This window comes from Dama dama, chromosome 5, assembly GCF_033118175.1.
Source record: "Dama dama isolate Ldn47 chromosome 5, ASM3311817v1, whole genome shotgun sequence".
Lineage (NCBI taxonomy): Eukaryota > Metazoa > Chordata > Mammalia > Artiodactyla > Cervidae > Dama > Dama dama.
In genome coordinates, this window is record NC_083685.1 from 107,047,095 (window position 1) to 107,068,735 (window position 21,641).

General features: G+C 42.0%; 1 protein-coding gene across 2 annotated transcripts in view; it reads right to left on the reverse strand.

The window, feature by feature from the left end:
- B4GALNT2 (beta-1,4-N-acetyl-galactosaminyltransferase 2 (SID blood group)) overlaps nucleotides 1-21,641 on the reverse strand; it is a 61,538-nt gene that overhangs the window by 31,243 nt on the left and 8,654 nt on the right. For both annotated transcript variants that reach the window (XM_061143799.1, XM_061143800.1), the window contains exons 2-3: nucleotides 7,980-8,180; nucleotides 6,366-6,503 (exon numbers count right to left, since the gene is read on the reverse strand). In XM_061143799.1, coding sequence (XP_060999782.1) covers nucleotides 6,366-6,503; nucleotides 7,980-8,180 — 339 coding nt within the window. The remainder of the gene's footprint in view (nucleotides 1-6,365; nucleotides 6,504-7,979; nucleotides 8,181-21,641) is intronic.

Genomic DNA, 21,641 nt, shown 5'->3' on the forward strand with positions numbered 1-21,641 from the left:
ACCCTTATGGCAGAAAGTAAAGAAGAACTAAAGAGCCTCTTGATTAAAGTGAAAGAGGAGAGTGAAAAAGTTGGCTTAAAACTCTACATTCAAAACAACGAAGATCATGGCATCTGGTCCCATCACTTCATGGCAAACAGATGGGGAAACAATGGAAACAGTGACAGACTTTCTTTTCTTGGGCTCCAAAATCACTGTAGATAGTGACTGCAGCCATGAAATTAAAAGATGCTTGCTCCTTGGAAGAAAAGCTATGGCCAACCTAGACAGCATATTAAAAAGCAGAGACATTACTTTGCCAACAAAGGCCCATCTAGTCAAAGCTATGGTTCCTCCAGTAGTCATGTATGCATGTTAAGAATTGGACCATAAAAAAGCTGAACACCGAAGAACTGATGCTTTTGATCTGTGATGTTGGAGAAGACTCTTGAGAGTCCCTTGGACTGCAAGGAGATCCAACCAATCCATCCTAAAGGAAATCAGTCCTGAATATTTATTGGAAGGACTGATGCTGAAGCTGAAACTCCAATACTTTGGCCACCTAATGTGAAGAACTGACTCATTGGAAAAGACCTTAATGCTGGGAGAGATTGAAGGCATAAGGAGAAGGGGATGACAGAGGATGAGATGGTTGGATGGCATCACCTACTCAATGGACATGAGTTTGAGCAAGCTCCAGGAGTTGGTGATGGACAGGGAAGCCTGGCATGCTGCAGTCCATGTGGTTGCAGAGTCAGACAGGACTGAGCAACTGAACTGAAATGAACTGAACTGCAACTAGAGAAAGCCCGCACAAAGCAATGAAGATCCAATACAACGATAAATAAATAAATATATATACACAAAACCCCAGTAGTATATATTTATATATGTATACACATACATAAATATGTGATTATGTGTGCTGATCTGTGTAACAATATAAAAATTATATGGAATAACATCTTTTCTATTACCCAGCTTCCCCACAACACCCCCAGAAAAATCTCCACTTGCTGTTACAAAAGAGCTGTTGAGTCCCCTATTCCCCTCAGTGTGCTGGGACAGAAAGTCTTTGGGTAACCTGACCTTGGCCAGACAAATTTGTACTTGCTAAGTTGAGAGAGATAGGTTTCTAGCCTGAAGATGCCAAATGAAAGTCAGAGGAGGAGAGTGTGTGAAACAGAATGCGGAAGCAATCTTTTTTAACTGGTGTGTTTTGCTACGAACAGGGCTAGGAGGATCTGGGTAGGCCCTTAGAGTGTCTTTGTCCAGGCTCCCGGCCTGAGAGTTGACTGGTCACACTCAGCTGATATCTACTGGAACGCGTTACCCAAATTCTGATAGTTTAGCTTACACCTGTATTGACACATTAAAAACCCAGGGCTGAGTCCTATCCATCCCACAAGTTCCAGACCTGCCTCATTCCAGCAAGAAGCCACTGGACTGTCAGCAGTGTGGAAAGGAACAGTGAAACAGCAGATGGAGTTTGTGCATCTGAGAGTAGTTTATCCAGAGTGTAATTACGACTGAGGTTGGGGGTTGGGTGGGGAATCCCTCAGACTGGAGGGGGAAATGAGCCCTTGAAGGACTTGGGTGAGGAGAAGGACACTGTTAACCTCAAGTAGGATCTTTCTTTCTGAGGGGATTGAATAGCAGAAAACTTTTCCCAGAGCTGGGCCTCTTGGATACCCCTAAATTGGTAGCCAGCATACTGGCCACTGAATGAGTGACTTGGCCCAGTCCAGTGTCCATCAGGAAGCTCGGACACTGTGTGTGCAAAGGGCTTGTGAGGCAAAATCACTTGCCACCACAAAGGGACACAGAGCCATTGATATTCATGGGTAATAGTGGTGTGGGAGAGCCGGCCAGTACCCACACAGTGCAGTCAACTGTTGAATTTTCAGGAATTTTGTAAGCCAGCTTTTAAACACAGTTATTAACAAAAATTAAATTATGGGAACACAGCTGAAAAGCAGTCAAAACTTACCACTTCCTAATTATTTTACTACATCTCCCTATTATCTCTGCTCTGGAGGTTATGTTCATCTATTGTATCTGAATGGTGGAGATATTTTATAACTGGAATCCAATGAAATCTTGTTCATAGCTTGAAATCAGCCACAGTGTGACTGTTGAACCACAGAAATTAGCAAATGCTACAAGCTACTTTCAAAAGCCCACTGTTAAACACCATCACTGTTCATCCTTCTCCCTTCAACATATATAAACATGTCTCTGCACACACACAATCAGAGAAACACCCCCTCCTCATTTAAACACAAATGTAACACACTGTACAAACCGTCTGCATCTTGCTTTTTTGACTAAATAAATGAAGGGAGCTTTTTCTCTTTCTTTTTTAATTCCTGAAGCTTCATCCTTCAAACTACTTTTCTTCCATCAAGGAGTGAACCACACCCAGAGCTCAGTCTAGAGTCACACATCACCCCTTGCCTCTTATTCATTGCTTCCTTGACTTGCCCAGCCTTGTGCTAAACCCAGGAACAAAGGTATCAGTAAAGTCCCTTTCTGGGAAGTGTGAGAACCCAGAGCCAAACTCCCATAACTAGAATACAAAGTGATCGGTTCAGTAAAAGAGGTCAGGCCAGCTTGGATGTCACCTTCTTCCTGAATGTTCTTTTTTTAATTATCTTTTTTAATACCTCCTAAACCCTACCACATCCCTCCCTCTGACTGCTATTATCATTGAGCTGGGGACAGAACTCTTGAGTTCCATGCAATTTGCTGAAAACACTCCCCAGGCCACAGACTGCCCATGTGCACTCAATGCTGGGTTCCACGCACCCAGATAATGGCGGTGCAGGGAGGCTGTAACTCAGCAGCCACTTGACCCCAGGGGAGGACACACTCCATGCTCCTCTGTAATACTATAAGCTCATCGAGAGATGTCATTTAGATCAGACTGATCTTTGTGCCTGACTCACAGCCTTGCCCTGCACTGAGTCTCCCCACCCAGCAACTTGCTTACTGGCCTGAGACCCGGTTCTCGTCATTATCAGTATCCGGCTCTGTTCTTGTTCATACCTGGATTGCCAGGTATAATCCCAAGAGAGCTGGGCATTTCCAAGAGGTGAAGGAGGGGAAGGTGAGAACACAGCCAGGCCTTGGCCCTTCCTGTTTGGAATCTGTTCCTTCTGTAACTCCTTCTGCCCAGCATCCTCTGGACGAGCCCCCCACTCGAGCTAGTACCTCCTCTCATGCCTCCCTGTCCCCACCTTGCCGGCTCCAATCTCTTCAAAGCTCCTTTCCTGCTGTCCCTTCCTCCACCATGCATGGTGCACAGCTGGGGCTCTCTCCTGAGGACTCCGTGACTTCTCTTTCTCTCTCTGCAGCCCTGTGCCGTCCCAGACAGAGATGGAGCCGTCTCACGCATTTCCCCTGCCACCATCCACTAATTCTACAGATGCCTGATAGCCCTGTGCCAGGAGCTAACAGTCCCTGAGCACAGGGACCTCAGACAGCGACAAGTAGAGACCAGAAGGCAAGCAGCAGGCTTTCCCGGCAGGAGGCAGGCAAAGGGTGTTACCGGGGCACAGGGCCAGGGCACACACTGCATGCGTGAGCGCTTACCATGTCATATGTCTATTTACATCTTCTTATCTCCTCTACTACCCTATGATTTCACTGAGGTTGTTAAGGCCTTTCATGGATCACCTTACTAAATGTCAACCTGAGGCCCTATCGCCATTCCACCCTGTACCTATGGCCCATAAAGGAAGCTAAACTGCTTGTCCAGGGTCGCCCATCTGAGACATGGAGAACGCAGCTGGTTTGCCTCTCTTGGCAGCACTGTTAACCACTGAGCCCCATGGTCCTCACACAGCCGTGGGGGCCCAGGGCTCAAACCCCAGCCAGGATCACCTGCACATTGCACTGGCTTCCTGATCTCCAACACTCCCTTCTGCTGCTCCTCCGTGTTCCGGGGAGTTTTCCACTTGTATGGAGTCTGGGATCGTGGCTCATTCTCGAAATCAAACCCACAAGGGCGAGAGTCCCTTTTTCCCTTCCTTAATTCAAGACTTAGGCTCAGGCAACTGAGCAGTAAAGCCTAGGGACTGGTCATCAAAGCAGCACATACAATTGTCGCGGCAGGAGAAAATGTTTATCTTCGTCCCAGCACCTCAACATATGTCCCTGCCTTCCCTTTACCTTCCCTCCAGTTTATCCTCTGCAGAAAAGCCACAGTGGTATTTTACATATGAAAGTATCTCATAGAATGGGCTGGTGTTGGTAAAGAACCTACCAGCACAGGAGATGTAAGAGACACAGGTTCAATCCCTGGGTCCGGAAGATCCTCTGGAGGAGGGCATGGCAACCCACTCCAGTATTCCTGCCTGGAGGATCCCATGGACAGAGGAGCCTAGCAGGCTACAGTCCATGGGGTCGCAAAGAGTCAGACACAACTGAAGCAACTTAGCCTGCACCTGTCTCATAGAATAAGTTGCCAACTTTAAAAACTGTTCAAGGATTTCCCTGGTGGTACAGTGATTAGGAATCCACCTGCCAAAGCAGGGGACATGGGTTGGATCTCTGGTCTGGGAAGATTCCACACGCAGCAGTGCAACTAACCCTGTAGACAACTACTGAGCCTGCGAGCTGCAACTACTGAAGCCCATGCGCCCTAGAGCCCGCGCTCCGCAACGAGAAGGCACCACAAGGAGAAGTCAGAGCACTGCAACAAATAGCACCCGCTCACCGAAAATTGAGAATGCCTACACGCAGTAAGCAAGACCCAGTGCAACCAAAATAAATCATAAACAAACAAACAAAAACTGTTCAATTCTTTGCATTACCCAGAAAGCAAAATGCACACTCCACCTGCTGGCTTACCACAGCCGTCACCAATGGCCTCTCTGGGCTCATACCTCCAGCCTCCCCTTGACACACTAGGCGAAACAGTCCAGGCCTGCTTTCCTGTCATGCAGCCATCAGGAAAGGCCTGTTTTCCTGTCATGTAACCCACCCTGGCTCTGGGCATTGTTAATTCTTCCTTCTGGAATGCTCTTTTATGGGGGATCGTGATAGACAAGAAAAGATAACACAAATCAGAGTCCAAAATAACCTTCTTTCATTGTCCCATTAAACTTTACACCATCGACAATGATATTTAATTTACCTCCCATAGCACTTATTACTATTTAGGTTATTTATGTGTTTTGTTTCTTTTTGGCTATTCTGCATGGCATGCAGGATGTGGTTTTAGTTCCCAAACCAGGGATCACACATGTGCTTTCGAAAGTGGAAGCGTGGAGTTTTAATCACTGGACCATCAAGGAAGTCCCTCTTACTGTATCCTGTACTGCCCATGAAGAACTATAAGAATGATAATGTTAATAATAATCCAAGCAAAACAGTAGATAATATTTTTGCAATGCTTCTGTACATCAGGCCCTGTATGAGTTGCTAGCTCTTTGCATGTAAACACAGTTTTTCTTACAAATAACCTATTACAGTAATAAACTGTTATTACTGTAATAAACTGCTATTACTGTAATAAACTGTTACAGTTTTTCATATGAAGATACTGAAGTCTGTGATGTTAAACAACTTGCCATCCAGCCTATTCCAGAGTTCAAGTCCTTAAATGGTTATTATCTATTACAGCACACTTTCCACTGTAACTCATAAATGATTCCTAGGGGGAAAAAAGAGAAAAGAAACTGCCCAGCCATTCTGTGCTCCCCTGGTTCTTGATTTCCCAACCTGGTCATCCTACCACTTATGGCTATGGGAAAGTACCAACATCTTTCCTACAGATTCCCTCTTAACATAAGCCAGGCAGAATCCATTTCTCCTGTTTTCAACCAACAATCCTGGTCAACACATCCCAAAGGTTAACTCTGGGCTTTGCACACAGCAGAGGGACAGTACATTCTCAACATATAAATGAATCAGACAGTGCAACCTGGTGAGACTAAAGGCTCTGATGGCCCGGCTGCGTGGAGGCTGTGCCACCAACACGGCACTGATGTCTCAGTCTTTTCCCTCCTTTCCTCTTTATTATGAAATGCTTGAGACATGTCAAGTGTCTTGGGGGTTTTTTGGTTTGTGTGCTTGTTATTGGCCTCACAACGTAGCTCGCAGCCTCTTCATTCCCCAAGCAGGGATCAAACCCAGGCCCCAGCAAGGAAAATGCCAAGTACTAACCACTAGACTGCTAGGGAATTTCCAAGTTTTGTAAATCTTCACTGAAGGACTATTTCCTCAGTTCTCTTTACTTGGTCTATTCTTAGTAGTGCTTTCCAGGGACCCTGCAAGAGTGGGACTGCCTTTCTTCTCTCCCTGGCCCTACACCCTCAGGAGAGAGGGGGGAGAGCTTCCACACCACCTCAGGGCCCAAGAGCCCCCGTGGTCTGCATTACCTCCTCTGAAAGTGTTCAAATTCAGCTTGTCTCCTCATTTTCACCGCAGGGAGTTCAGTCTGGCCATAGGCATTCTCAAAGTTATAGCTTTCCTGATGTTTCAAGGCTTCGCATTTGCACTGGTTTTTCGGGAAGAGCCTAAAACAAGATGAGGACTAAGATCACAGACTGGGTGGGCTGGCGGGTGAACCGGGCGCTTGAAGTCTAACCCAGTGTGCTGTTCCCCCCAGACTCTCCTTTCTCACAACCACCATCCAGGTTGGGTTGAGACTCTAGAATCCCAGCAGTAGCCATTCCCAAAGACACAGCGAGGAGAAGGGATAAGAAGGCCCCCTCTCAAAACCAACTTATAGTGACCAAAGCAGACATGTGGCAGGAGGATGGATAGGAACTTGGGATTAACACACACACACTACTATATATAAAACAGATAACCAAAAAAAAAGAGACCTACTGGATAGCATAGGGAAATCTACACTATATTCTGTAATAACCCACATGGGTAAAGAATCTGAAAAAGAATGAATATATGTACATGTATAACTGAATCACTTTGCTACACACCTGAAACTAACACATCATTGTCGGTCATTATACTCCAATAAATTGTTTTAAATAATAAAAAATAAATTTTGTAATCTAAAAAAAAAACCCTCTCTTGAATCATCTCCTGCACCAAACTTCTACTTAAGATCCCACAAGCCGTGGCTAGTTCTCTGACCAGGGATTGAACCCAGGCTCAGCAGTGAAAGCTCCAAGTCCTAACCACTGGGCTGGTAGGGAATTCCCTAAACTTCTTCTTTTTTTTTTTTTTCCCTAAACTTCTTAATTTTTTTTTTAAGGTGTTTATTTATTTTTGTTTTGTTTTGGCCATGCTCTATGGCATGTGGGATCTTAGTTCCCTGACCAGGGTTTGAACCCGTGTCTCCTGCATTGAGAGCATGGAGTCTTAACCACTGGACCACCAGGGAAGCCCCTTTATTTTTTTTTTTTAAATAATTTTCATTTATTTATTTTTGGTTGTTGCTGGGTCTTCCCTGCTGTGCAGGCTTTCTCTAGTTGCGGCGAGCGGGAGGTACTCTCTAGTTGCGGTGCAGGGGCTTCTCACTGCGATGGCCTCTCTTGTTGTGGAGCACGGGCTCTAGAGCACTGGCTCAGTAATTGTGGCACAGACTTAGTTGCTCAGCGGCCTGTGGGATCTTCCTAGAACCAGGGATCAAACCCTTGTCTCCTGCATCGGCAAGCGGATTCTTTACCACTGAGCCACCAGGGAAGCCCTCTCCAAACTGCTTTAAACTTGAGAGTCGCAATGGCATCTCAGCCCCACCCATCTGAAGAGGAAGCCAAAGGGACAGAAAGGCCATGCCTTTCCTGTAGTTTGTGTTAAACGGGCCCTCCAAAATCACAAGGGACTTTGCTGGGTGTTATAGGGAACAGAGCCTGTGCTCTGCAAACCAAGATCTTTTCTGGTCCTGTAGTTTGGAATCACATTCACAATCAGCACAGGAGCAGGAAGGTAGGAAACTGGCTGTAAGGTAGGCACAATAGGACACTGTCAGCCACAGGAGGAGCGAGCGAGAGGTCAGACCAAGGGGGAATAACTGGCTATCTCACCAGATTCCATCGTGGGTAAACAGGTTCTTGATATGTTCCTCAGGGAGAAGCTTCAGCATTCCGGCAGCCAGACTAGGCTGAGGGAGTGGTGCTTTGTTGCTGCTGGATTCTGGATACAAGTACACACTTCTGAACATAAATAACACAATGCCCAGGGCCAAGAATAAGACCGACATCTTGAGGATCCACAGACATCTAGAGCTGTTAGGACACAAAAGAGCAAATGATGTGTAAATCTTTTTTCCTTGATTACATGAAACATAAAAGGACCTGACTATTTAATATAGATGGGAACAGTAACTGGAGAGAAAAGGTCAATTAAGCCTATATCTTCTACTACTTACCAAGACTGATTTCTGATAAATAGAAGAGGAAAGAATCAAGTTGCAACAGACACTCAGAAAAATCACAAATAAAAGAATGTGCCAAAGCCCAAGGCGGGGGGAGGGGAAAAGTAAGGCTTGCAGTATTAATGTCAACATAGTTGAATTTGAGGCAAAAAAAAAAAAAATTAAATGGGGCCAAAAAGATCACTTACTGTGATCACGAGTGATCTACAAAACAGATATAGATCATGTAGTGCTCATGAACTGTATCCACTAGATAATAGCATTATTTACACAAAGAATGGCAGAATATGGGAGGAGAAAGATTACAAATCCAAAGGTGGTCATGGATTCTAACATTCTCATGTCTAACACTCTAGCATCTCATTCCCTACCAAACCAAGTCTCAGAAATATATAAAGCAAGAAAGCAACTAATTTTTTTTTAATTTATGTATTTTATTTATTTTGGGTTGCCACTAGGTCTTCATTGCTGCAGGAGGGCTTTCTCTAGTTGAGCCAAGTGAGGGTTACTCTTCATTGCAGTGTGTGAGTTTCTCATCGCGGTAGCTTCTCTTGTTTCAGGGCATGGGCTCTAGAGCTAGGGCTCAGTACTTGCGGGTCCTGGACTCTACAGTACAGAACCAACAGTTATGGTGCACGGGCTTAGTCGCTCTTCGGCATGTGGAATCTTCCCGGACCAGGGATTGAAAACACATTCCCTGCATTGGCAGGCAGATTCCTATCCATTGTACCACCAGGAAAGTCTGCAGCTACATTTTAGATCTCATATTCTGTTAAAGAGCTTTTAGGACATTTACAAAAGTTGGCCACTTATTTGAATACAAAGAAAACCACAATAAAGTAGAAATCATTTAGATTATACACTCCACACACTAACAAGTGCAATCAAAATGTAACCGATAGGGGCTTCCCTGGTGGCTCAGTGGTAAAAACTCTGCCTGCCAACGCAGGAAGACACAGGTTCAATCCCTGGTCAGGGAAGATCCCACATGCTGTGAAGCAGTTAAGCCCATGCACCACATCTAGTGAGTCTGCGCTCTAGAGTCCAAAAGCCACAACTACTGAAGCCTGCATGCCCTAGAGCCTGTGCTCTGCAATAAGAGAAGCCACCATAGTGAGAAGCCCACACACTGCAAGGAACGGTAGCCCCTGCTCACTGCAACTAGAGAAAAGCCTGTGCAGCGAAGAAGACTCAGCACAGCCAAATACAAATAAATAAATAAATAATTTAAATACAACCTATAATAATAGTAAGCCCCCTCTTCCACAACATGGAAAAAAATTTTTAAGCTTTCCAAAGCAACAGTTTGAGTCAAGGACAGCATCAGAACAAAAATATAAGGATAATGAAGATACTACATACAAAACTATGGAATACACTAAAATTATGCTGAGTGGAAATTTTGAATTTAAATACAAATTTCTGATCACAAGACATAAAATTAATAAATTAAACAATCAAATAAGTTTGAAAATGGATAACAAAATGAATCTAAGAAAAGTAGAAACAAGAACCTAATAACAATGCAAATGGCAAGGGGCAAATTAGAAAACATCTGAAGTGGAATAATTATTAAACCCAAGCACGGAGGAGACAACTTTTTAGATATCTCCCTACTTAATAACCTCCCTGCTCTAAGACTCTTTTCCGGCCTGACCCACAGAGGTCACACCTATGAGCTAGTTGTATCACATAATTCTCCCCTGACCATTGACTGGTTGGACCAAAGGCAAACACCTCAGAGCTGGGCCAATCAGCCAGAATTTCTTTTCCAGGAATTGGTAAGCAGATATCAGCTAAATCTGGCCCCCTGAACTGAGAATAGAGGAGAGGAGAGAAGGAAGAGAAGATAGAATAGGTAAGAGACACAAGGAGAAGCCTAGATCTTGAATACCTAGATGAAAGAGATGATCTAAACAGATCCATTAAAGTGAAAAAAAAAACAAAAACAAAAACAAGGAAGTTGTCAAAGGCCTCAACAAAATCAGAAATCCATATTTCATAAGTAAGCAATTCCACGCCAATTTACAAAAGCCAGTTTTACAGTGATGCAAGTATAAGTACTGAAGAATAATGCTGTAAGCATGCTGAACAAATATTAGCAGAGTATAATGGTATCCTAAATGAAAGATTCACCACTAATAAATGAAGCTCTTCCAGGAGAGCAAGGATGATTCAATCTTATAGTGTGATTAAAACACTCCAACTTCCTCCTAGGCCCACAGTCCTATCTCTTTTTTTTTTTAAGAATAACAATGTCATAAGTTCATTACACAATTTTCAACCTAACAGAAGGAAACAAATCAGGAACAACAGGGGAATGTGGTCTTGGCCTTTTTGAGGGTTTGGTTCTTTTCCTTCTGCTAGCAGGAAATGAAACTGTGTGTCATTGAATAAAAACAAAACAAAAATGAGGAGAAAAAATTCTCTGGGTAAATGACTTTTATGGTATTCCATATAATTTTTCCTCCTTAAACTATTACCTGTTTCCCTTCCTGCAAGACTGAGCTTTAGCCTACTCACAAGAAGTGTGCCTAAGCCAGGGGAGTTTCCTATTAACTTTTCCCCTGGCCTTCATCTGACATGAAAACTGGAAGAATGCCTTTTGCTGATGTGAATGGTTAAGGGTCATGAGAACCGGACTCCCCCCCCACACACAAAGGGAGTGAAAAACATCCATTTCCCATCAACATGGATGAGATTCTCCCTAGTAGTCAGATTTTATTTTCAGCTTTGGTCTTTTAAATCCCCTGTACCCTTTTCTGCAGCTTTGAATGCCTCTGGATCGTCTGCCAGCTCCTGCCCATGTGTAAGTCACTCACAATAAACTTCATAATTGCTCTTCATGCAGTTACCTGCTTTGGTTTTGGGTCTCAAAGTTCCTTCTCAGTTAGGAGGATATTATTCAATATCTTCGCCTTCCAATAATTTATTAATAAATTTCACCAAGTGGAAATTCAGGTCAGGAGAACTCCCAATATGATTATATTGACAGATGATTTTAAAATCATTTAATAAAATTATCCATTCTCTTTTAAAATTTATTTACTTTTTCATTGAAGGATAATTGATTTACAGAATTTTGTTGGTTTCTGCCAAACATCAACATGAATCAGCCGTAGGTATACATATGTCCTCTCCCTCTTGAACTCCCTCCGTTCTTTTTTTAAAATTAATTTGTTTATTTTGCTGTACTGGGTCTTAGTTGCACACAGGATATTTAGTTGCAACATGCAAGCTTAGTTATAGCATGTGAACTCTTAGTTGCAGCATGTGGGATCTAGTTCCCTGACCAGGGCCCCCTGCACTGCAAGCATGGAGTCACACCCTCTGGACAACCAGGGAAGACCCCCAACATCCATTCTTAATTTATTAAACATCCCTTATTTAAGAAAGGACCTAAAACAGTCTCCAAAGGCAACAGAAATAAAAACAAAAGTAAACAAATGGAACCTAATCAAACTTACAAGCTTTTGCACAACAAAGGAAACCATAAACAAAACAGAAAGACAACCTACAGACTAGGAGAAAATATTTGCAAATGATGTGACCTACAAGAGCTTAATTTCCAAAATATAAAAACAGCTCATACAATTCAATAACAACAACAAAACCAAGACAACAAAAAAGCAAAACAAACAAAAAAGAACAATCAAAAAATGGGCAGAAGATCTAAACAGACGTTTCTCCAAAAGACATACAGATGGCCAAGAGGCACATGAAAAGATGCTCACCAATGCTAATTATTAGAGAAATGCAATTCAAAACTGCAATGAGATAACACCTCACACCAGTCAGAAGGGCCATCACTAAAAAGTCTACAAATACTAAATGTTGGAGAGGGTGTAGAGAAAAGGGAACCCTCCTACACTGTTGGTGGGAATGTAAATTGGTGCAGTTACTATAGAGAACAGTATGGAGGTTCCTTAAGGAACTAAAAATAGGGACTTCCCTAGTGGTCCAGTAGTTAAGAACCCACCTTTCCAATGCAGCGGACTCAGTTTGATCCCTGGTCGGGGAATTAAGATCCCACATAGTGCTGGGCAACTAAGCCCATGCACTACAACTCCTGAGCCTGCACGACACAACTAGAGAAAGCCCACATGCTGCAACAAAGACCCAGTACAGTCAAAAGAAAAAAAGAGAAAGAAACTAAAAATATTGCTACCATATGATCCAGCAATCCCACTCCTGGGCATTTATCTACACAAAACTATAATTCAAAAATATATATGCACCCCTATGTTCACAGTAGCATTATTTACAATAGCCAAGACATGGAAGCAACCTAACTGTCCATGAATGGATAAAGGTCTGGTACACCTTTATACAATGGAATATTACTCAGCCATGAAAAGAAAATAACGCCATTTGCAGCAAATTGGATGGACCTAGAGATTATCATAGGGCTTCCCTGGTGGCTTAGAGAGTAAAGTATCTCCCTGCAATGCAGGAGACCGGGGTTCGATCCCTGGGTTGGGAAGATCCCCTTGAGAAGGAAATGGCAACCCACTCTAGTACTCTTGCCTGGAAAATCCCATGGATGGAGGAGCCTCATAGGCTATAGTCCATGGGGTCGCAAACAGTCAGACACAACTGAGCAATGACACGTTATAGAGATTATCTATAACTAAGAGATTATCTATTTGACTAAGCAAAGTCAAAAAGAGAAAGACAAATACCATATTCTATCACTTATATGTATAATCTAAAATACAACACAAATGAACATATCTACAAAACAGAAACAGGCACAGAGAACAGATGTGGTTGCCAAGGGAGGGAGGGTAAGGGAGGGAAGAACTGGGAGTCTGGGATTAACAGATATACACTATTAGAATGGATAAACAAGGTCCTACCCTATAGTTCCTATGGGAACTATAATCCATATCTTGTGACAAACCATAATGGAAAAAATATGAAAAAGTATATATAAAAATATGTATAACTGAATCATGCTCCTGCACACTAGAAACTGACACATAGTAAATCAACCATGCTCCAATAAATTTTTTTAAAAAGGAAAGAACCTGGAAGAAATGATACCACACTAATAATTATGAGCACATATAACATCTGGATCTTGGTTTACACACAGCATTCCCCTCTAAAGAAAATCAGAGCCCCTTGCAGAAATGGCTGATTCTGGCTTTGGCTAAGGAAAATTCAAAGCAAGTCTAGAATATCCTGTGATGCCAGAAGGGAAGGGGGCTACCTAAGAAGACTACAGTTATATCCAAGAAAGAGGAGCCAGTTTAAAGGGTCTTCTACCAGCCATATTTGAGATAGTTGATACATCAACAAGAACAATGACTATAATTAACTATAACATATCAAATAAAATAAAACCCATAAAGTTAATGATACTCCAAGGGAAAAATGCAAGGGGTGATCAGGGTACTTAAAAAAAAAACTTTTTAATTATAGAAAAAAAATCCCAAGTACATACAACAAACAAAAAAAGCAATAACATGAATTTTATTATACCTATTACCTATTTTCTACTCCTGGACAAAATCTGTTTCTTCACCTATTCCCTCACTTCTCAAATCATTTTGAAGAAAATCTTGACATCACATCATTTCATCAGTAAATATTCTATTTTTGAAGGGTAATGTGGCAGTTTTGTACTCAGATGAACTAAGCTGGAATTCCCTTCCCTGTGTAATGCCAGGTTAGAGATGACCACAGAGAAATTTGCATGAGATTCAGAGGCAGTGCAGACGCTGGCAAGTTCCATCCACTTGGTCCTCTTTCCCTCAACTCTGTGTCCAGCCCTCCTTCCCAACAGCTGGCCCTGCTGACCAACTACCTCAAGTTCACTATAAGAACTTTTTCTGAGAACTCACAGTAGTGGTAACCATGAGGAACAAACAACCTTTCATATACTTTTCCAGCAAATCTCTTTGTGGCTGTACTCCAGAAAACAGATGTTTCTGAATTCTTCCCAGTTCCAGCTCATTCATCTATGATGATTGGTGACTTTTCTCTAATGTTTTTTTTGGAACTCGTCCCAAAACTGTGTTAATTCCTATAATAAATTTCTTACTGTGCAATCCTCATTAAAGTTCTGCTTCTTTGCTTAAGGCTTGGGGGATTCAGATAAAGATTCTTACATACACACAGACACCATTATCAGCTAAAAACTTAACAATCAGTCTTTATTACCATCAAATGTGCACAGAGTTCCCTTCTGTCTTTTTTCTTTTTTGTACAGACGGAAATAAGTAGGAAAGAGAAAAACAAACACCGTATATTAAGGCATATATATGGAACCTAGAAAAATGGTACTGATGAACTTATTCGCAGGGCAGGAAGAGACTCAGACATAGAAAACAGACTTGTGGATACAGAGTGGAAGAAGAGGGTGGGACAAACTGAGACAGTAGCATTTGAATATAGAGACAACCATGCACAAAAAAAATAGCTAGTGGGAAGCTGCTATATAGCACAGGGAGCTCAGCTTGGTGCTGTGTGACAACCTAGAGGGGTGGAATGGGGTGTGGTGGGGTGGGAGGCAGGCTGAAGAAGGAGGGATACATGTAAAATGGAGCTGATTCACGTTGCTGTACACAGAAACTGACGATACTGTAAATCAATTATACTCCAATTAAAAATAGAATCAAAGCAGAATTTAAATAAGATCCATACATTGCTTGATATGTTTCATCAGTTCCTTTTAATATATAGATTCCTCTGTATCTCTTCCTAGCAACTTACTTGTTTAAGGAACCATGTTGTTTATCCTACATTATTTGGATTTTCCACATCTGGACTGCTGATTTCAGCCACCCCCCGGCTAAGTTCCTTTGTTCCCTGAAATTTCTATAAATTTGTAGTTAGATCAAGAGGCTTGATCAGATCCAGGTTTGATTTCTGAGAAAATCCCTTCATAGGTGATGGTGTGCGCCCCTCCATCAGAGAGGCTAGGCACAGCATCTCTCTTTTGCAGAATATTAGTAGGCATTTGATGACTGTCCAGATCACTGGTTCTGAGTATTCTGGGGCTCATGATCTCTATTCTTTAAAAAAATTGTTTTTGATGTGGACCATTTTTAAAGTTTTTATTGAATTTGTTACAATATTTCTTCTGCTTTATGTTTTGGGTTTTTAACCCCTGAAGCATGTGGGATCTTAAAGCCTCCACCAGGGATCACACGCCCTGCACTGAAAGGCAAAATCTTAACCACTGGACCGTCAGGGAAGTCCTTGGACCTCTTTATAATCTTAAAAATTACTGAGGACTCCCAAAGGGCTTTTGTTTTTGTGGATTATATCTGTCAATATTTACCATTTTAGAAATTAAATTTGAGGAGTTTTTAAAAGTATGTATTAATTTAGAAATAACATAATAAGCCCATTAAAAGCTAACACAAATAACATGTTTTTATGAAAAATAATTACATTTTTCCAAACAAAAAGTAGTGAGAAAATGGCATCATTTTACATTTTTGCCTACCTCTGTAATATTTAGTTTAATAGATAAAAATGAATCCTTATGTTGTTTCTGCGTTCAATCTGTTACGTTGTTTGGTTGAAACATGTGAGGAAAATATAGCCCCACACAGATATACAAGTGGGACAAAGATAATTGTGGATATTCATCTTTGATACCATGCCAAAAATCAAGAAGTCGTAGTTAAAAGGTTAGCAGCAACGTGGAATCTGAAATCATATCAATGAACTTTTTTCATTGGTATGATTTGGACTTTGAATGGATCTTTTACCTACACTTGATTTTATAACACCATGCATCATTCATATGGAAAATATTGGTTCGCTGAGCTATGCTGATCCCCCAAATGCATTTTTTAATGCAATACAGAGAATTCATTCATTAATATCGACACCAGTCTCATCAGAAAGGTCTCTAAATAATAAGACTCTCAAACTCATTGCAATAGAAATAAGTTTTACAAAGTTCTAATTTTTTGGAAAGCTTGAATTTTATGATTGGTAACAAATACTACCAGTTGTTTTCTTCAAATGGACAAGATCACTTGGTTCATTTTTTTAAAAAAGATATCTATCAAAAACAGAAGTCTGAATAACCAGCTTATTCTTCATTTTTATTCATTCTTTAAACAAAAAATATTTCAATTAAAAAGCAGCTAGTTCAACTTGATGACATAAAGCAAGATCCTCTATGATCTACCTCCTAGAGTAATGGAAGTAAAACCAAAAATAAACAAGTGGGACCTAATTAAACTTAAAAGCTTTTGCATAGCAAAGGAAACTATAAACAAGGTGAAGACAACTCTCAGAATGGGAGAAAATAACAGCAAATGAAACAACTGACAAGGGATTAATTTTCAAAATATACAAGCAGCCCATACAAGTCAATACCAGAAAAACAAACAACCCAATCAAAAAGTGGGGAAAAGACCAAACAGACATTTCTCCAAAGACATACAGATGGCTAACAAACACATGAAAAGATGCTCAACATTGCTCATTATTAGAGAAATGCAAATCAAAACTACAATGAGATATCACCTCACATCAGTCAGAACGGTTATAATCAAAAAGTCTACAAACAATAAATGAGGGAGAGGATGTGGAGAAAAGGGAATTCTCTTGCACTGTTGGTGGGAATGTAAACTGATACAGCCACCATGGAAGACGGTGTGGAGGTTACTTTAAAAATCTAGGAATAAAACCACCATTTGACCCAGCAATCCCACCACCACTAGGCACATACCCTGAGGAAACCAAAACTGAAAAAGACAATGTACCCCAATGTTCATTGCAACGTTATTTACAACAGTTAGAACATGGAAGCAACCTAGATGTCCATCAACAGATGAATGGATAAAGAAGCTATGGTACATATATGCAATGGAATATTCCTCAGCCATAAAAAGGAATGCATTAGAGTCAGTTCTAATGAGGTGGATGAACCTAGAGCATATTTATAGAGTGAAGTACGTCAGAAAGAGAAAGATAAATATTGTATGCTAACACATATATGTGGAATCTAGAAAAATGGTACTGATTAATTTATTAGAAGGGCAGCAATGGAGAAAGAGAGAACAGACTTATGGACATGGCGGGGATGGGGAGCAGGGAGTGGGTGAGATAGAGTGTAACATGGAAACTGCCATTACCATATGTAAAACAGAGAAGCAATGGGAATTTGCTGTACATTCGGAACTCAAACAGGGGCTCTGTAACAACTTAGAGGGTGGGATGGGGAGGGAGGCTCAATAGGGAGGGGACATACATATACCTGTGGCTGATTCATACTGATATTTGGCAGAAAACAACAAAATTCTGTAAAGCAATTATCCTTCAATTAAAAAATAAATTTTTAAAAAGCGGTTATAAGAAAAAAAGCAGTTAGTTCAGCTTCCTGCTCAAATTGCACAAGCACTTTTTCTTGAGGCAATAACTGCACAGTCCGTAGTAGGAATGTTTTACTGTTCATCAAAAGATATATTTAAAACTGTTTGTTTTTTCTTCATGCCACATGTTTTTTCTTCATTCCTCCACCAGGGATTGAACCCTCGCCCCCTGCAATGGAACTACAAAGCCTTAACCACTGGACTTCTAGGGAAGTCCAAAATTGGTATTAAAAAAAAAAAAAATCAATTGATTTAACCATTTCATCAAGGATATTGTGAAGTTTCCCCTGAGTGTGGTGGGAAGAATGCAACTCCCACCAGTTCAAGTGAAGGTACCAGCAGCAGTTTTCCATCACTGCCCCTGCATCATCAGTGTCAAAGTCAGCAGAGTGAAGAAGGCAACTAGCATCTTAATACTATCATGAAATAGCTCTGACCTTACACACTCCCTGAGGAGGTCACTGGGGCCCTCAGGAGTCTATGGCCCACAACTGAAGAAGCCCTGCTCTAGCCTTTTCTTCTACAGGGATGTCAGGGCTTTCTCTCCCTGAGTTTAGAAGCTCTTGATGTTCCTGTAACAGAGCAGGAAGAGCACAACCCTTAGCAGGTAGCCATTGCTGTGCCTTATTACCCTGCCCCCTGTTACTAGGCATCAGGGCTTGCTCAGCCATTGCTCCGTGCCTCAGTGGGCCCTGCCCACAAGCAACCAACCATCAATGAGTGACCATTAGTTGTCTTGCTCAGCTATTGGTCAGGGCCGCAGTGTGCCCCGCCCACTGGTACCTGTCAATGAGGGACCACTGGGGAGGTGACTGAGTCAACAGGCGGTGGTGTCGTGGCCATCTGGTGGAGGGTGACATAAGAGGCAGATTCAGGCCTTCTCCTGGAGGCCGTCCAGCTTACCCAGACTTGGGCCAGAAGGTGAGCTGGACAGCCCAGGGAACAGACTGGGGACTACGTCCTGTAGGGCTCCAGAGCTCTCACTAAGGCCCCTTCCACTAGCCTTGGTTCAGCCCTTGAGGCAGCAGTGAACCTCCCCCCATCTCTGTCTCTGCAACCTAACAGCAGTGGCCACCTGTGTGAGCTGCAGTCTGAGACCCCTGGTCTCCCCATTTGGGTGGCCTGAGCAAACTGAAGGCCATTTGGGTTGGATGCCTGGCTCCCTCAGGGATGACAGCTGGGCAGGATGTGGGAACCTGGCCCTGAAAGAGCTGCCAGCTGAGATCTGCCTCCTCTTAGCCAGGACTGGGGCTTTGGGATGAAAGTTGTGCCTTGGGACTTTGCCCTTTCTTGTCAGGATAAAGAATAACATTTATCTGGTAGAGATTTACAGGAACATGGCTACCTGACCATGACCAGACCTCAAGAACAAAGGATCAGACACGAAGTCTGCAACAACTAACCATGCCCATCCCTCACCTTTTGCTTTTAAAGGGACTTGCTGAAAGCTTTCAGTAACTTTGGGGTTCTTAGGGCATCAGCCACTCGTCTCCTTGTATGAATCTGTAACAAACCTTTCTCTATTCCAAACTCTAATGTTGAATATTGATGGGCCTCACTGTGCATCAGGCATATGGACTTGCAATTTCAGTAACAATAGCTTTGACTATATGGACCTTTGTCGGTAAAGTGATGTCTCTGCTGTCTTTTTTAAAACGCTGTCTAGGTTGGTCACAGCTTTTCTTCCAATGAGCAAGTGTCTTTTAGATTCATGACTGCAGTCACAGTCCGAAGTGATTCTGGAGCCCAAGAAAATAAAATCTGTCACTGCTTCCACTTTCACCCCCCCCAAACTATTTGCATGAAGTGATAGAACCAGGTGCCATGATATTAGTTTTCTGAATGTTGAATTTTAAGCCAACTTTTTCACTTTTCTCTTTCACCCCCATCAAGGGGCTCTTTAGTTCCTCTTCACTTTCTGCTGTTAGAGTGGTATCATCTGCATATCTGACATTTTGATATTTCCCCCAGCAATCTTGATTCTAGCTTGTGCTTCACCCAGCCCAGCATTTTGCATGATGTACTCTACGTATAAGTTAAATAAGCAGAGTGACAATATACTGTCTTGATGTACTCTTTTCCCAATTTTGAACCAGTCCGCTCTTCTGTGGATGGTTCTAACTGTTGCTTCTTGAGCAGCATACAGGTTTCTCAGGAGGCAGGTAATGTGGCCTGGTATTCCCATCTCTTTAAGAACTTTTCAGTTTGTTGTGATTCACACAGTCAAAGGATTTAGGGTAGTCAATAGAGCAGAAGTATATTTTTTTTTTGAATTCCCCTTTTTTCTATGATCCAACAGATGTTTGCAATTGGTCTTTGGTTCCTTCGCCTTTTTTTTTTTCAATATTTATTTATTTTATTTATTTATTTGGCTGTTCCTGGCCTTAGCTGCAGCATGTGGGATCAAGCAACCAGACCACCAAGGACTGAACCCTGGCCTCCTGCATTGGGAGCACAGAGTCTTAGCCGCTGGACCACCAGGGAAGTCCCTCCTTTGCCTTTTCTAACCCCAGCTTGTACATCTGGAAGTTCTCAGTTCACGTACTGCTGAAGCCTAGCTTGAAAGATTTTGAGCATTACCTTGCTAGCGTGTAAAATGAGTGCAACTGTGTGGTAGTCTGAACATTCTTTGGTATTGCCTTTCTTTGGGATTGGAATGAAAACTGACCTTTTCCAGTCCTGTGGCCACTGCTGAGTTTTCCAAATTTTCTGACATATTGAGTGCAGCACTTTCACAGCATCATCTTTTAGGATTTGAAATAGCTCAGCTGGAATTCCATCACCTCCACTAGCTTTGTTCACAGTAATGCTCTCTAAGGCCCACTTGACATCACACTCCAGGATGTCTGGCTCTAGGGAATGACCAGACCATCATGATTATCCAGGTCATTAAGACCTTTTTGTATAGTGCTTCTGTGTATCCTTACCACCTCTTCTTAATATCTTCTGCTTCTGTTAGGTCCTTGTTTCTGTCCTTTATTGTGCCCATCTTTGCATGAAATGTTCCCTTGTTATCTCCAATTTTCTCGAAGAGATCTCCAGTCTTTTCCATTCTATTGTTTTTCTCTCTTTCTTTGCACTGTTCACTTAAGAAGGTTTTCTTATCTCTTTGCTGTTCTCTGGAATTCTGCATTCACTTGGGTATATCTTTCCCTTTCTCCTTTGTCTTTTGCTTCCCAAACACAAAATTGGAGAATATAAAAAGACACAGAAATTTTAGAAATAAAAAAATAACAGCACTGAAAACTTAAGTGGATGAATTTAAGAGAGAATTTGACAAGACTGGAAGATAGGTCAGACTATAAACTGCCAAGGAGGGGGACAGATAAATTAGGAACTGGGATTAATAGATACACACTGTTATATATAAAATAGGTAAACAAAAAAAAAAAAAATAGGTAAACAACAAGGATTTACTGTATAGCACAAGGAACTATATTCAGTATCTTGTAATAGCCTATAATGGAAAAGAATCTGAAAAAGAATAGATATATATGTATGCTAGTGCTAGTGCTAAGCTGCTTCAGTCATGTCCGACTCTTTGCAACCCCATGGACTATAGCCCGCCAGCCTCCTCTGTCCATGGGGTTCTCCAGGCAAGAATACTGGCGTGATTGCCATTTCTCACTCCAGGGGATCTTCCCAACCCAGGGATTGAACTGAATCTCCTGTGTCTTCTGCATTAGCAGGTGAGTTCTTTACCACTAGGGCCAACTGGGAAGCCCATTACAGGCCCTTCATAACCTAATATCCAAACTACCATTTTCTAACCTAATCTGCACCTACTACCTCCAAACATTCTCACAGAGCTCCGCTATGACATTCTTAGTATACCAGTTTATCTACCTTGGGATTTCTCTGATAGCTCAGTTGGTAAAGAATCTGCCTGCAATGCAGGAGACCTGGGTTCAATCCCTGGGTTGGGAAGATCCCCTGGAAAAAGGAAAGGCTACCCAACTCCAGTATTC